We start from the raw sequence: 17,500 nt of genomic DNA, 5'->3' as shown, positions 1-17,500 counted from the left end.
TTTCATGGGTCATTTCCTCCTGCCATTAGGCAGCCTGACTGAGATCCCCCGTCCAATGAATCCATAGACCTGTGAAATGTAGTTCTCTTTACAATCACTCCCGTTTGTTGTGGTGCATACTGTTAGCGTGGGCATTGGAAATAAAGTTTGACAATGCATGACAGAGCTGGCGTCAAGGAGGTACTGTAAGTATTACATTCAAAATAACCACAAGCACTTAATGGGACTGTTCATGTACATACGTTGAATTTTGTTGTCAGTTGTTACTGTTGTTTTGGAAAGAATATTTGTATGTGGTAGGCTTTCTTCTTTCACAAGCTTCCCTAATGCACGTCTGTAGGTGCCTGAATTGGAATACATATCTCCATGTAGGAGTGGGGGTTGGAATTCTCTTGACATAGGGCCCAGCAGAATGATTTAGAGCTAGTGTCCTTTTTGCAATACTTTTGATAGCAATGAAAGCAAGTTATACAGTTACACACTGCACATAATTAATTGAAGCTGAAACTGGTTACATTTATTCCAGTTCACACAGACCAGCCTGGCTGAGAAATACTGCCTTTTGTACACAGGTGGCTTTTATACTCGAGTCTTATCGTTACAAAAGAAATGTCTGCGCTTTGGAATGACCCTTACCAAACTGGAGTGACTTGTAAGTAATGTTTTAGAATGATTAGCGCATGCTCTACTAAGTACTAATATGTAGGCATTCCAATCAAACATGTTTTCATTCTAATTATATATAGTCGTAGCCATTGAAAAAGTTACAACGTGCCTACGGAATCCCACACAGGAAGTTGCGCTGCAAAGTTTAATGCTGCAGTGTATTCAATAGGTGGCGGCAAAACACTGTTCAGTTTTTTTACATTGCAAAGCCCCACTTCATAAGTGGAGTGAATTATTTGTGAAAAAAAAAGTTAATTTGTGATTATTTTAACTTCTTCATAAATCGTTGAACATTCCAGAATGCTAAGTTCTTATCTAAAACCGTTGTACCATAAACATAATATGCAAAGGTTTTGCTGATGCCTACCTCCGTGTTGTTTTTTCCATTTTAATCTAATATTTTTAACTATTACAATAATATGATCAATACTGTCACAAAGGCGATTGTATTGCTTCAATTTAAATAATACCTTGGGTGCTTTATACATAGGAGGTGTACAGTGGGGAAATATCAAATATGAAGTTGATGGTTAGTCAGTATGAAATTGGTAAAACCTAATTTACTCCACAAAAAAAAAAAAAAAAAAAACTGACTACACGTTATTGCATGAGATGAAATCCTTTGCCGACACCTATCGTATAAAGCTTTCTCCTTTATTCTGCCAAGTAGAGTTCTTGCTCTTCTGTTTAACTGTCTATCTCAAATTGCCTTTGTCACTGTACTATTTCCTTAACTTGATTTGAAGAAGTAGCACACAAAATCACATAGAGCAGTTCTGACACAGCCCAGTTTACCATTATATTGCAGTGTTATAAGCATGTAGCTTATTTTTAATAGCAGTGTACTTTGGTCTCGAGGTCAGTAGTCCCCAGGGAGTCTGAGTTGCCCAGAACCTCAGCTCCAGACCTCCTGAACCCTTATTACTCTGTGTCAAATGTAGTCCTATTTTTTCATGCTGTAGATAATAAATCTTGTGGCCTTCCTTGGACGGGGACGGGGGGGACGGGGGGACGGGATGTCACATGACATTTAGCAAGATCTTTTTGTCTTCATGCAGCATGAAGCATAATTTGTGACTTTGTAAATACAGCCAGAACTGAAGCCTCCTTTTTCATTTTTAAAGGATGAATGTTTTAAGCGCACTGCTTGTCTGCACCTTTAAGAAACTAAAATTTAGGAAGATTAGGACAACCTGTGTCAGGGAAAGCTTGAAAAGTATAAACTTATTTTTTTTAATGCAAGCCATAAAATGTCATGGGAACAACCTATATTTTCCTGAAACAATTATATTTTGGGTATCCAGTCCACAAAAAACTTTTCAGAAATTAAGATTAAGTACATAGAATTAGGTGACACATTCGTTTACCTCTTGTAAACATTTGTATAATACATGTGAATAAAAGTGGTGGTACTGTATAATTAAACTATACAGTATTTGATTTGTTATTGCCTTTTGGTATTTATGTTTTAACTTTAATATGCTATTATTTATTAGTGCATAACATACTTTGAAAACTACATTTGTAATGGACAATATAGTAATGTGAAAAGAAAACCACACATAAAAAAAGAACACCACTGATCTTCAGATTTCACATTTGCCAGCAAGGGGTCTAAACAGCTGCAGATCTCAATAACATCACCCTTAAGCTCATAAGCCTGCTCTATCATGGACACCTCATTTCACAGTATTTCTTTTTTTTTTTTATATATATACTGTATTTAGTCAGGTTAGTAAGTGGGTCCATAAATCATCCCTGGGAGTTAAAATAGTGAGTTTATTGAGATCTGCTTCAGTTTAGATTATCATGCAAGACAGCATCAATCCTTTCATTATTTGTATTTACAAAGGTGAGTTATTTATTGAAGTAAGTTTTGAGTCATTAAATAAATATTTGTAAATTGTTAAATTGGCCACAACATTCTGGAGTCTTTAAATGCTCTGGTGAACAGAGCTCAGAGTTGCAGGTTCTGGATTTGTGCATATATGCCGAATACAGCATGTCTTACAAAAATACATTCTACTAAGATAGCACTTCCAAAGACATTATTTACATCAATGCTTGGAATGAGATTCATTTTGGTCGGTGTGAAGTTTCCTTTTTCAGGTCTGGTGAACCGAGTGCAGTGATATATGAAGTGAGGGGTTGATTGTGCGGGATCTGTGAGCTCTCAGATGCCAGGGCTCTTAATCCTGGAGTTCTGCCTGTAACAGTCTCCAGATTTATCAGCCCTTTCACTATACTGACATCCCTGGTTCTGTGCAGATGCAAGAGTCAAGGGATGTCCAGTTTCCACAGTGCACCAGTCCAATCGTATTTCCTAACATTGTCCTTTTTAATTATTCTGCACACTCCACCCTTTAATAGACATCCATAATACCTATAGACTCACTAACTGTCCACCAACAGCAAAAGGATTTCCTCCAATAAAAACTTTCTCGTTATACTGTCAGACTTGGGTACCGCCATTTGCCACCTCACGAAGAACAAATGGGGAAAAGTACACAATTTCTTATTGATATAAAAAGCAGTGTATAAATTACCATAGAAATGAGCTTCTGCATGTAATTTTAAAAACTGAGGTTTGAAGAAGTCTTGCATGTTTGTCTGCTTAAGCATCTCCAGGTGGAGCCATTGAGCTCGAAGAAGCAGGCATCTCAGCAGCAATTATTAATCTTGAGTTTAATTTCCAGACATAAGGTACATAGAGGCTTTCTCTTTGCCTCTATTTCTATATATGTATATACAGTTAAAATACTGGACATGCATCAACTGTAACTGAGAAAGGTAAAGAAAATCTAACAGAGTGTAAGGAAACACTGGACAGGGACACAGTATCCTTAAGTTCATTACAAGACACAAAATGTTTTACTGTACAGTACTTTTCATGTCCAGTGTAATGTATGCTATATCAGAGTTACAGTTTTCTTTATTTTTTGTCTTCAATGTTGAATCATTTTGTGTTTTAGATGGGCTGTTCTGTTATAATGCCACATTTAAACACAAATAAAATATCTCTAAGCACTGCTAAACGTGCTTCATGGTAACAGGAGCAGACAAGCTCCTTTGGGGAAGACCTAACCACAGCGTTGGCAACATCATGATATTAAAAAAATAATAATAATAATAAAAAAAAAAAAAACAGTGGCGACCACAGATCTTAGTACAATCGTAGTAAAATTTGATTGCTTGTACCACTCCTCTGTTAAGTGGTTCCCATCTATGTACTATTAATCATGTGTACTAATGGCCACCAGTGGATTATTAATCATGGTGAGAGTGTGTGGCAGGGTGCCCTGGGCGTATTTTGCGTTTTATGTGGTATGTGGTGTGTTTCATGTTGTTTGTTAAATTATTTAATGTAGTGGGTTATGTAGCACAGGTGATGTAAAATGCATAATTGTATTTCAGCACAGGGATTGCACAATCACTTCACGTGCAGATTAAAATGGGTATTTGTATGGGGGCACGGGAAGTGCACAATTAGTCCACGTGCAGACTGTGCGGAGTGAATGATTGATTAGCAATAGAGTCTCAGTACAGCTGTACACAGGTGTCTTGACAAAAGTGTTTGGGGAACACAGGTGGAGGTGATTGAGGGTTAGCCAAAGACAGTTGGTCAAAGTAGGGGCAGATCACATGTCTGTACACCAATGTGTAATCGGCTGCAAATGGTAGTGGGTTCGAAGACGACCGCGAGTTGAATGATTGATTAGCAATAGAGTCTTGGCACAGCTGTATAATGGAATGTCTGTTTCACACACACAGGGTTAGGTGTACAGCAAGGAGGTGCATAAGAGAGAGAAAGAGTAGAACAAAATAATAATAATAATAATAATAATAATAACGCAATTGCTACGCATGCTGGTTCAATACCAGCACAATACTTGTTTGCTGGGCTCAGTATTCTTAAATCTTTTTGAGAGTTTGAATTATGTGTCTGGCTGGTTCAGGGCTTTATTTAGCCCAAAGTGGGATTGTAGGGTTGTCAACCCACCACCACCTTTCTCAGTGTGTCTGTTTGTAAGACATTCTGAAGGAAGGAACTACTTATTAAGGGTGTGTCAAGCCTCATACACAACTACAGAATGAGTTGAGTGTTCCCGGCCCATTATAGAATTATAGATGGTTTAGTTCTACAGATTTTGCTATTGATGGTTAGTATGCCCAGAGAAAACAATAAGGTGCTGTTTAATATTGTTTTTCACCCATTAATACATATGTGTTTTTTATTTTTTGTAGGGCAATGTTAAAACTGCAAATCTGCAAACAGCAAACATAATTCTGTTTTTCCTGACAAGATCAGGCTCCAAGGCAGTATTACTAAATCAGAATGGTCTTTTGAAGAGGAAACTCTGGTACCTTTAAAAGTGACCTACCCCATCCCCTATAAGCCAAGACATAACTAATGCTCGCCTTGTGCCACGCAGTGATGTAAAGTGGGACCCCATTGGATTTCTTTACACGGCTTTTATGTGGTGGCTTTTCTGTTGGTCACCTGCTTGATTTCAAGCTGGAGCCGTGGGAATACACAATTTCCTTTAGTTCCCAGAGTTGTTCTTTAAAGTATTCTACTTGCTAATTTTTTTAACAGTTAAGCAGGTTGCCTGTTTGGCGTTGTAGGGACTGAAAAGAGTTTTAGTTACATTTGATATGCTGTGAATATGTCACATTTGTTTTAAAATGTTTATTATTTTAGGTGGAATTCCGCTATACAGTACTGTTCTTCAATGATTGATTTCATTTCTCAGGTAAATCCAATTGGTCACAAAATAGGAATTGTAAAATCACCACCTCTTTTGAACATAGTTGTAAAGCAGTATTTGTAAAGAACGTATAAGAGCTTTTGAGTCTGCTGCTCTTAAACTATAACAAATGCTAAAAGGCTCTTTATCGTATGGATTTTGCTTCAGTAATATGTCATATATGTTAGCTTTTTTATATGCCATTATAAATGTTATGACAGAGGGTGCTTTTTATATTTCTTCCTCTTTCAGTTCACTTACTCATAATCTTTCAGAGCTAGGAATCCAGTCTTTACTATTGTCGTTCCTAAACCAGGGCCTAATAAAAAGTGAGCACCCTCACATGCAGATACTTTGCAGTTTGGAAATGGGTACCGCTGAACCACTAACGTGCTTGCATGAAAACAAATGTTATATTCTAAGCTGTGTGTGGTGATTCTAAATTAAATAAGTACATAGCTGTGCTGCAGGCAACGCATACCGTGGTTCAAACCAGAATGGTTAAACATTTTGTTATTTCAGTTTCCTACCTTACTGGTAACTTCTCAAACTGTTTGGTTGATAGTTTACATAGAGTATCTCTTTCTCAAAAGATAGTTAAGAGAAGATTCCTTGGAAAACTTATGTATAATTTGGGGTTTCTTCATGTTTATTTTGGTTTGAAATTCTCTGAAAGACTATATGTTTACTGTACATGTAACTCTGAAAGCAATGTGCGCTACCAGTTCAAAGATATTCAGCTTCATTTACCTTTGAATGATAAAGTACCTCAAGGTCAGACAGGTGTAATTACTGCATCTAAATTACCACCATAAAATATGTTGAACCTAATGATTTGGCCAAAGTGTGTCATTGTTAACTAGTGCTATAGACAGTGAGGTACCTGTGCATTTTTTTTTTGCATTTTCTTCTCCTATTATCAATGCTTTTTAATGTTGAATAGATCATTCACATACAGTAAATACTGTAGTCTGTCGCTCAAATGTAAAGCAGAATGCAAATGTATGGCAGAGCAAAGCTCTGCCCTTTTTAAATTGGCAGGGATGGGGTTAATTTCCCCTACCTGCCTGGGTTTATTATGTTCAGGTGGCTGGGGTTGATTAGTTAATTAGGTTAATTAACGATCAATCAGCACCCAGCCACCTGACATAAAAGGAGGCCTCTGCTTCCTCATTGAGGAGGAGGGAGCTGAGGAAGCAGGTTGGTGTTGGTGTTGGTGTTGGTGTTGGTGTTGGTGTTGGTGTTGGTGTTGGTGTTGGTGTTGGTGTTGGTGTTGGTGTTGGTGTTGGTGTTGGTGTTGGTGTTGGTGTTGGTGTTGGTGTTGGTGTTGGTGTTGGTGTTGGTGTTGGTGTTGGTGTTGGTGTATCCAGTGAAGGCATTGCCCAGCCTGGAAACCTTATTTTTGTAAGTTTTGTTGTCTTTCTTTTTGTGTTTAACGATTTTTATTTTGCCCTTGCGCATGTTTATTTTGTGTTATTTATAATAAAATTTGTATTTTTTTTTTAACTGCAGTCTGTCTCTGGGCCTCTTTCCACTCGCCAGCCTGCCACACAATGTGACAGTGAATTCCATCAGATGTACTGTATACTCTTGAGGTTAAAGGTTGGGGATCAGGCACATGTTTTTTCTGTGATTTCAACACTGTTTGGTTGCTAAATTACTTGTGTTCCTTAAATCAGTCAATTCGTGATGGTTATAGATTAGTTATTATTTCACCAAAATGACTTACTGCCCAATGCACGGAAAACATTTATTAGCCAATTGTGCAGTAAAAAAAAAAAAACGTATTTTCCCCTTACACCTTTAAACAATGTCTATATATTCCGTACATATGGAATATAATACTGTAATATTTTACCATTGTCTGGTTCTGTCTTTTAATTGCAAACACTGCTCCCTAGGAGTTTTAAAAAACAAGCAGGTGTGAACTTACACTCAAGTTAATGAAATGTGATCTCCCCCGAGCTCGGGGTACTCGGATAGTAATTTGTGTGTGTTTGATTTGTTTTCCCGCAGCACAACGCCAAGGTGGAAGCCATGACCCTTGACCTAGCTTCTCTACGCAGCGTGCAGGAGTTTACAGAGGCATTCAAGTCCAAAAATCTGTAAGTGACAATATCCCTAATGGCCATGGGGTTTACTGCATATCTGTGAATGTGTGTTGGATTTGAATGTCATCCCCCAGAAGTCAACCAGTACTGTTTAGTCAATTAATATCCTTAGAGGAACTATCACAATAACCATTAAGGGAATGCTTAGTGCACCTGGTGCAGGTTAAGTATACATTCTAATTAAAGAAAATGTGACATCATTTGTGTGCTGAACCTTTGAACCCTGTAGATCAATGTTCTTCCCACAATATTATACGTTTAATTGAAATGTGTGTGTGTCTATATATATATATATATATATATATATATATATATATATAATATATATATATAAATATATATATATATATATATATATATATTATATATATAGATATTAGCTCCGGCTCAGTCTGCCCAACGTTTTAGCTATATATATTATGAATATAGCTTATATATATATATAATATATATATATATATATATATATATATTATATATATATATATATATATATATATATATATATATATATATATATATGATATATATATATAGCATATAATAATAATATTACTATATATATTCTATCGACGCGAAATATACACTGCTGTGCAAAAGTCTTAGACATGTTGCAATTTTCTACTCTGATGCATTATGGGCATCAACAATTTACTCAAAGCCTCCACTAGTGTTTTCTACTATAATAACCACCTTGACTTGCATGAGGGAAAAACATTGAGTGAAATAGCTCGCATCACTTGATTTTCAAGGTGTGGTATTGAAGCATAATCAACAAGTACAGAGAAACATCATCTGTAATTGACAAACCCAGGACTGGAAGACCCAAAAAGCAAGATAGTATGATGAGCCAGACTGGATCGTTGATATGATATATTATATAATAGATATATATATATATGTATTATATATATATGATATATATATATATATATATATATATATATATATATATATATATATAAGATAATATCCTTAAGGAATAGAAAGAAGGGAAGTGTTGAATTGACAACAGAACTGGCAGAAGGCACAAGCTCCTTTGACCGTTGTTTCATAGTCCAACTTCTGTGTTCTTATGCATATTTTAGCCCTTTAGTCTTGTTCCCCTTTCTTAACATAGGTATTCTTACTGCAACACATCCTTAATCCTGATTTTTAGATTCAAGTCCTGATTTCAAGAGTGACCTTCATTGCCCTACTGTTGATGGACAACGACACCTGTGCCACATTTTCTTATACAAGGGCAATTGTTATATAGGGTGAACCCTGCCATGGGCACAAGACAACCTGTAACATAAATAATGATTCCCTAGTCTTATCAGTCCGAGGTTATGAGGCTTGCGCATGACATCCTTTTTTCGGGACACCTCGGAGTTGATAAAACTAGGGAATGCATATTGGCTCAATTTAATTGGGTAGAACTTTATAATGATGTGTTGAGATATGTGGCTACATGCCCAGTCTGCCACCGAGTAGAGCCGGGTTGAGTTCGCCCCACCCTTTAGTCCCACTGCCGATTATTTCCACCCCCATCGAACTCATTGCGATGGACATTGTAGGCCCTTTGCTACCGTCTGATTCCGGGTATATGCATATGTTAGTGATGGTAGATTATGTAATGCGATACCCGGAAGGATATTGACTTCAACTTTTTTTTTTTTTTAAGTTGTCGGCAATTTTTTACCACGGTTTTCTCCCCAGTTTAGTATGCCCAATTGTTATCTGTATCCTGGGCTCGCCACTCGCAACCCCCCCACCGACTCAGGAAACGGCGGCTGGAGCATGCGTCCTCTGAAACATGCTCCTGCCAATCCATCATTTTTTCGCAGTGCAGATCCACAGCGATGCCACCAGACCTATAGTGCCGGAGGACAACACAGATCTGTGGGCTCCACTGCAGACCCACAGGTGCCCTATCAGCCACAGGGGTCACTGGTGCGCGCTGAACCATAGATTCCACTGCTGACCTAAACCTTCCCTACCCAGGCAGCACTCATCCAATTGTGTGCCGCCCCCTAGGAACTCCCGGTCACGGTTGGCTGTGACATAGCCTGGATTTGAATTTGTGATCTCGAGGCTATAGGGCACATCCGCGTGGAGCTCGTTCCATAGGGGACACCACTCGGGTGTCCCCTATGGAACAAACTTCTTGTCTCAAAGATTACAAGTATACAAAATACTCAATGTCCCATCCGAACCTCTGTTTATCATCCACAGGCAGACGGTTTGGAACGTTTTAATCAGACTTTAAAGCAGATGCTAAGACGTTTTGAGATTCAAGAGCAAAAACATTGGGCAATGCTTCTTCCCTACCTCCTTTTGGCTGTGAGAGAGGTGCTGCAGAGCTCTACAGGGTTCTCCCCCTTCGAGCTCTTGTATGGCTTACAGCCTCATAGCATCCTGGATCTGGTGAGAGAGGGGAAGGAGATCGCCTGGATTTGGTTGATCGATTGGCACAGGACAACCTAAAATCGGCTCAGCACAGACAAGAGCAACAGTACAGTAAAAAATGAACACATTCAAACCTTTCGGCCAGGAGACAAAGTAATGTTGCTTCTTCCCATGTCAGAATCAAAACTATGTGCTAAATGGCAGGGGCCATATGAGGTGATTCTGGCTATAGAAAATGTTAATTATGAAATTAAGCAGCCAGATTGCTGAAATGAACGCAAAATTTACCTTGTTAATTTGTTGAAGGCCTGGCAGGCAAGGGAAGCCTTATTTATAGCCCCAGGTGAAGTAGAGAGTGATATAGGCCCCTGTCTAGAGGCCCCTAGCATCAGAGACATTCCAATGGGGGAAGAGTTACTTCCAGATCAGCAAAGAGAGCTGCGTAAGTTAATTTAGAATTATATTTTTCTGACTTGCCCGGTAGAACTATCATTGTTGAATATGCTATTATCACTCCTCCAGGTGTCACAGTGCGAGAAAGACCTTACTGGATCCCAGAAAGTTGACAAGATGGCGTTAGCAAAGAGGTACAGGCGATGCTTGAACTTGGGGTGATTGAACCTTCCAGGAGTGAGTGGTGCAGTCCAACTGTGATAGTCACCAAAAAGGACAGCACCAACTGCTTCTGTGTTGATTTTCGTAAGGTAAACTCTAACAAGTTCAATACCTACCCCATGCCTTGGGACAACGAGCTTCTCGACAGACCGGGAACAACTAGGTTCATCTCCACTTTGGACCTAATGAAGGGATACTGGCAGATCCCATTAACCTGCAGCTCGAGAGAGAGAACTGCATTTTGGACTGATGGTCTGTTCCACTATATAACCATAGCTTTTGGGCTACATGGTGCGTCTGCTGCCTTTCAGAGACTGATGGACCAGGTCTTACACCCACATTGTGAGTATGCAGCAACGTATATTGACTGTGGTTATCTACAGCTCCACCTGGCAGGTGCATTTGGTTTGGATCATGGCCGTCCTTCAGTCTCTAAGGGTAGCCTGGCTGACAGCCAACTTGAGAAAATGTGCATTTGCCAAAGCAGAAACTCAGTATTTGGGATTTATTATCGGAAATGGATCGGTGTAACCCGTTATCACCAAAGTTCAGGCTTTGATGAATGCAGCAATCCCCAAAACCAAGTGCCACGTTGCCACATTTGCAAATGGGGCAGAGTTTACAATTGCACACCCGGTTGTTGTCATTTATGTAGTGGCGCAGAACACAATAGTTAGTAAGAAAGATCACATTTTTCTAGTAAATGGCAGAAAATTGATTTGGATAAATACAAAGAGACTATTAGACTGTAGCTTCAACAAAATGTAACTGGTAGTTTAGCTTCACTGTAGGGTTTTGGATCACTTTGCATTGCAGTTGTAGTTTAAAAATAAGTGCCTAGAACTGCAATGTGTTATAGTGGCTGTGGCAGAGCAAAGCTCTGCCTTTTAGAAATTGGCAGGGATGGGGTTAATTTCCCCTACCTGCCTGGGTTTATTATGTTCAGGTGGCTGGGGTTGATTAGTTGATTAAACGATTAACTTAATTAACGATCAATCAGCGCCCAGCCACCTGACATAAAAGGAGGCCTCTACTTCTCATTTGAGAGGAGGGAGTTCAAATAGATTGGTGGTTTTTTGGTTGTTTGTATTTTTGAATTTTGTGAATCCAGTGAAGGCATCACCCAGCCTGGAAACCTTTTTTTGTAAGTTTTGTTGTCTATTTGTGTTTTAAAGATCTTTTCTTTTGCCCTTGTGCACTTTATTTTTGTGTTTTATTTATAATAAAAACATTTTTTTTGAACTGCAGTCTGTCTCTGGGCCTCTATCCACTCGCCAGCCTGTCACAGTGGCATAATCGGTTACAGTGCAGTTAGATGACAGTTGTATTGCATATAATGGTCGTAGTCTAATTACATCCACCCAAAGTAGCCTAGACCAAATAAAATCCAATAAAAAAATGTAACCACTTTTTTTTTTTACCTGGTGAAATGTACGTGTGTATTATAATCCCATTAACAGTTCATTATTAACTACACCTACTGTTGTACAATCTTCTGTTTTATTACATTAAAGCTCAGTCATGTTGGCAAGAATTTGGCTTTCCAGCTTTTGGGATTTGTCAATTAAGTGTAAATTAAAAGAGCTTTGATATTGAATCTGATAAAATTAAAACAGGAGCAAATAGAACAGGTTAATTATATTATCTACAGATATATTATATATATATATATATATATAAATATCTATATATATCCTATTATATATAGTTATAATATATATATGTCTTGCTAGGCTTACTAAGTCTGGCCGTATTTACTCAGGTGCATTTAATTTGTGCCTACAGGATGGCTGTGTGCGAGTTCCTGAGGCATGTCTTTGCCAGCGGACGATGAAGAGACTGTTTTGACAGAAATGTGTGAGGTTTTTTAGTAGTGGAAGAGAGTAAATCCTGGCCAAACATTTTGTTTCTTAAGCATTTTTCCTAAGTTTCTTTTTTTCTCTGAATTTTGAATGGTTTTAACAACAGGCACATGAATGATGTAGGTCTGCAGAATGCTTAAAGCACCTGTGGTCCTATAATTTTATAGCAGCAATAGAGGGGGTGCAAAAATTCCCATTGACCATACTTGGACATAGTACAAACTAGATTCAGTGTTTTTGGTGGCTTTTGATATAATATCATACTGTGCATTTAACGCATCACCTCTTATTGAAAGGCTATAAAAGACACTGGAATCTCCAGATCCAGAGTTTAGTTCTGGAGCTTAAGGGTTCTGCAGCTGGAGTCTTTTGGTGGAGGAACATTGTTGTGCAGATGCTGTATATTGTGATATTGTAGGTTTGGAGTGAACTCCTTAGTACTGCCAATAAACTTTTAATAGAATGATTTCTAGGTCAACTTTAAATGGGCATGTGGAGTTGTCAAAGTCCTGCCTTTCAGGGTTGTTCTGCTGGCCAAGGTTCCTCTGTCCTTACTCAGGGTCCTTGACTAGCCTGCTGGGACCATTAGGGCTCAAATAGCTGCAGGCTGGCCCCTGGCTGGCTGTTACGTGCCAAAACCAGCTCCTTGGTCACCAGCCATGCGGTTGATGGTGAAGAATTGGTAATGAGTATTTATTTTCCGTCTCTCGTGATTAAAACCTCTCGCTACTTCACTGGGGAAAGCAACCCTCCTGCCAAAGACAGTTGAGCTCTGGAAACTTTGTGTATTCCAGGAGACTCCAACCTTGGGTATTGTGGGGCCATTTAGAGGATTGAAGCTTGGTATGGCTCACTAGCCTACAGAAAGACAGGTTAAAACATTTTTTAAATCCGCACTGTTTATATACCTGTACCACTGCCTCCAAAATATTTTCTCATAAGTTTAATAATCAAGCTTGATCCCTTTTAATAGGAGTAAGATTAACCCATTAACTGGAAACCATCTGGGACCCAAGTCATTTACATGGCCCAGCGACCCAATATGAAAACAGAGCTTGTGGAGTAGAGAGAGGATACAAGGCCGGTGACTGCCCATTAATGAGAACTTCAGATCAGCAGGGCATGGAAGGTGGCTGACCCCACGAGACACTTTCATGTCAAGGCCACCGATAACTCTTCATAAGCTTGGCAAATTAGGGATAAAAGTAACAGACAGGCAGCCAAGCTTGAGTTCATTGCAGAGTAACGTTAAGAGGAGGATTAGTGGGGTTACAAGGGATTGCAAAGGATTTGATTTCTGAATAAAAGATCATTTTCTGAGATTAGAGATCATTGTGCTGTCGGCCCCTTTGCTAACAGAAAATCTTGTTGGCCTCTAAACCTGGAGCTCTGTTGTCGGTCATTACTACTACTACTACTACTACATTACTGTGTGCTAAAGATGTTGATGCATCGTATCAGTGGTTTCTAACTGTACAAGGTCAAGTTTATTTCCTCTTTACACCCAGGAGCTGAACAGTGAATGTCGGCAAACTACTGGCCCCTGCAGGATGAAGGCCAGCCCTGCAAGTGTCCAGCTCACTGGGTAACTGGCTAGTAGGCTATAGAGGCTATAAAGTGGTGAGGAAAAACAGCACCTGCTGATTTTGCTTTCTAACCCAAAAAAGCAGCAGACCTGTGGTTTCTGATGTCAAGATCAGCAACCTTGCATGGCTAGGACAAACCCTCCACTCCCCTGACTGTTTGACATACCTGGCACACTACAAAGTTGTGCCTGTAGCAGTTAAACCACTCAGGGACCCCTCACTGTAGATTTGGTCATTTTGTATTATACAGAAAATGCATTATTGTGTTTAAGAAATATTTAAGCGAATTAGCATGTTTTGATTCCTTGGTACGCTATTTCAGTGTCAGTGGTGTCCTGCAATGGGGGAGAAGGGCTATAAGTGGAAGAAACAGGTGCCATAATTGCTAAATTTAAACACACGTGTGGCAATATGCCGCGCCCCTGTGTGTATTTTTGTGGTTTGTGTTGTGTGTAGTGTGTAAATGTTACTTTTATGTATAAAGTGCATGGGTTATAATGTGGGTTATGCGCACAGATGATATAAAGTGTAATTTGTAGTTGGACACGAGAATGGCACAAATCACTTCACGTGCAAATTAAAGGGGTATTTGTACAGAAGCACAGGAAGGACACAAATTAGTTCACATGCAGATGTACCGAGATTCCAATTGAATGATTGATTAGCAGTCGAGTCTCAGTACAGCTGCACAAAAGGGGCACGTTTTCACTCATTCAGGGCTGTGTGTTTATGAGTGGAGAACTGGTGAGAGGGGGAGATATATAAAATAAGCAATTGCAACTAAGTGCTGGAAAAGCACCACGGTACTTGTTTTTTGTTCCTCCACTGTTTGTCTGTCTGTCTGTTTGGCCACCGCGTGTTCTGTTTGTTAAGTGTTTTAACAACCGCATTTCATTCATCAGTTCACTTACAGTGCTGTGTTCATTTCTGGTCTGACGCCACCACAAACGACATCCTGTCACAACACGTTAGCTACTTGTTTCTAAGATTTGTCTTTTTGCATGTCCACAGTTCAGCTGAAAAGTGATGTATAGCGCAAATAGAAAAATATTTATCCAGAATTTAAATGCAACAGTTAATCTACTTGACCTCAACATTTAGGAATAATGGCACTTTTAGGAACTTAGAATTTCAGATCCTTGGCACTGTGCTTGCCATGGGAACTCACTGGGGTAAAGCTGCCATTAGCTGGGTTCATTACCTGTGCCACACTTTTCTGAAACCTCCTGAAATCAAAGAAGCACTTCCACATGTACCTCTCTGGCAAGGTTGGATTTCTTCATTAGCTAGTCCCGGGGCTCAGTGAGTCCCAGAGGATGTCAGAGTACATTAATTTTCATCAAAACATCGAAGCTTTCAGGTGTGAATGGTAGCAAGCAGCTGTCGAGTGGGCTTCTCAACTCTTACAGCTCATATATCTTGAGGCAAAAAACGCAGAAAATCATTGTCATTGGCAGGTGAAATGTAATCTGTGTTTTTTTTTTTTTTCTTCAATTGAATGATTTGACCACCAGCTTGTGAAAGTCTTGTTTGGGACATTTTCTATTAAACCTTTTGCTGATAGAATAAAAAAAATGGAAATAGTTTATTTGGCTCTCTCAAGTCCACACAAGTGGAGCAGCTCTGATATAACCATGTCTGATAACTGGTTATTAAGATTATACATGTGTTGCTTTTTTATTTAAATGTTTGCACATATGTAAATTTATTTTTCATGGTAGGTCAATGAACTAGAACTGACTGCACTTGGGCACAGTGTCAGCTACCTCTATCCTGACCTGAATATCCCCTGTCATTCAGACCTGGTTCTCTCTCAAGCAGAGATTTCCATTGGTGTCTAATTGTGTATTAGTTTTGTGATGTGCATACATGTCTGCTTGGGGCTTTGAGAATTCTCTCCAAACAACATATTTTTAAATGTGAAAATCTGCAAATTATCTGTGATACTAATTTAAACCGTGCTTGTCTGTCTGTATCTTGTCCATATGTAACACTACGTTTTTACATATATCTAGAGAAAAGCTTTTCTAATTGGGATTAAACTTGCTCTAGATGCAATTTAGCTCAAGCTGTTGAGAATGTAGGGGTATATGAAGACATCTATCTGTACTTCAACTTTCAGTAAAGTTTTTTGTGGTCTGATTTTTCATATTGATGATTATGAATTTACAGCTGTGGCGAGGGGTGAATGTCACTGACCTGCTTGTCGATCAACACTACTTATATAAAAATTAAATTTGTAACAGAAAGCGAATGAATCCAAGTTCAACAATCTCTCTCCTGACCTGTGAGGGCACAGTATAACAACAACAGTGTGCCTTGGACTGGATGGTTTGACTGTTAATTCCAGGGTGAGTCGGAAGTCTGCCATCCAAAAAAGGAGCAAAGCCACAATAGTAGAAGTCAGCACCTTATTGCGGTAGGCGATGTGTCAGTCATGGAGGAGACGCGATTGCACTTGCTACCAAAGGGGGCGTGACACAAGGTATATCAGGGGATGTGGCCAAGCAATCTGTTCCTTGTGTTATGGTTACACAAAGACCTATTTGGAAAAACCTGTGTACTAACCGTGAGTGTTTTGTTTGTTTTGGCCTGCCTAGTAAAACTAAACTATCCAGAAGCTGTTGCTAAGGGACTGGTTTCCAAACCTGGACTTCACATCACTGCTGTGCACATTACTTGTATTTCACCACCTGCACTAAGAGCACTTACTGGTGACCATGGTGTGGGTGTGTGTGTTTGTCGTGGTACCGGAATTCAAACCAGGTAATAGGCCCGTTGACAATTTGCAGCCAATCTTAATAGCTGAAGCCATAGATAGATGGGTGGATATAAAGCAATACTTTTCTTCCTGGAAAGATTATTGGGTCAGAATAAAAACACTTTGCTTAATTACATGTTGGTTTCTCTCAAGATGATGGGGAATTTGCTTTAGGTTAAAGGGTGATAACCTAGTCGGAATCCACACTATTACAATATTTTAGAAACATTTATGATGTAGTGCTGAAGTGCACAGCACTAAAACAGGAGGGGTAATTTATGGCCTTCCTTTTCCTGTCTTTATTACAGTTTTCCATAATATACAAGGCTATTTTACAGAGGGCTTGATGGCTCAATGCTTGGACTAAGAGATAGTGTGTGTTTTTTCACCATCAGGCCCCCATTTGAAATATAGCTCACATCCTGATAATTTTCCACATTTCAAAGCTAACATCATAGGCATTGGTGCCAATTTATGTTATGTTATGTTTAATTTCATAAACATTTATACTTTTAAGAGTAAGCATGTGTAAACTTTTAAGCATAAACAATATTAATTACTGACTATAAAAAAAAAATTGTATAAACAATTTTAAATGTAACATAAAGTTACATTAAATACACCATAAACTAAAGCTCAATATAACAAATTACAAGCTACACCTTGTGTATAAACCATTTTTAAACATATTTAGGTATTTAACATTAGTCTTAATTAACTATTTTGTTAAATACATTATTTCTAAACCAATAAAAAATAT

General features: G+C 38.8%; 1 protein-coding gene across 1 annotated transcript in view; it reads left to right on the top strand.

The window, feature by feature from the left end:
* The window catches only part of LOC121295984 (WW domain-containing oxidoreductase-like), a 361,431-nt gene that overhangs the window by 84,913 nt on the left and 259,018 nt on the right, over window positions 1-17,500 (top strand). The window contains 1 exon segment of the mRNA XM_041221095.1: window positions 7,431-7,519. Coding sequence (XP_041077029.1) covers window positions 7,431-7,519 — 89 coding nt within the window.

This window comes from Polyodon spathula, chromosome 21 (genome assembly GCF_017654505.1).
Source record: "Polyodon spathula isolate WHYD16114869_AA chromosome 21, ASM1765450v1, whole genome shotgun sequence".
NCBI classification, from domain to species: domain Eukaryota; kingdom Metazoa; phylum Chordata; class Actinopteri; order Acipenseriformes; family Polyodontidae; genus Polyodon; species Polyodon spathula.
This window is presented reverse-complemented; position numbering and strand designations above follow the sequence as displayed.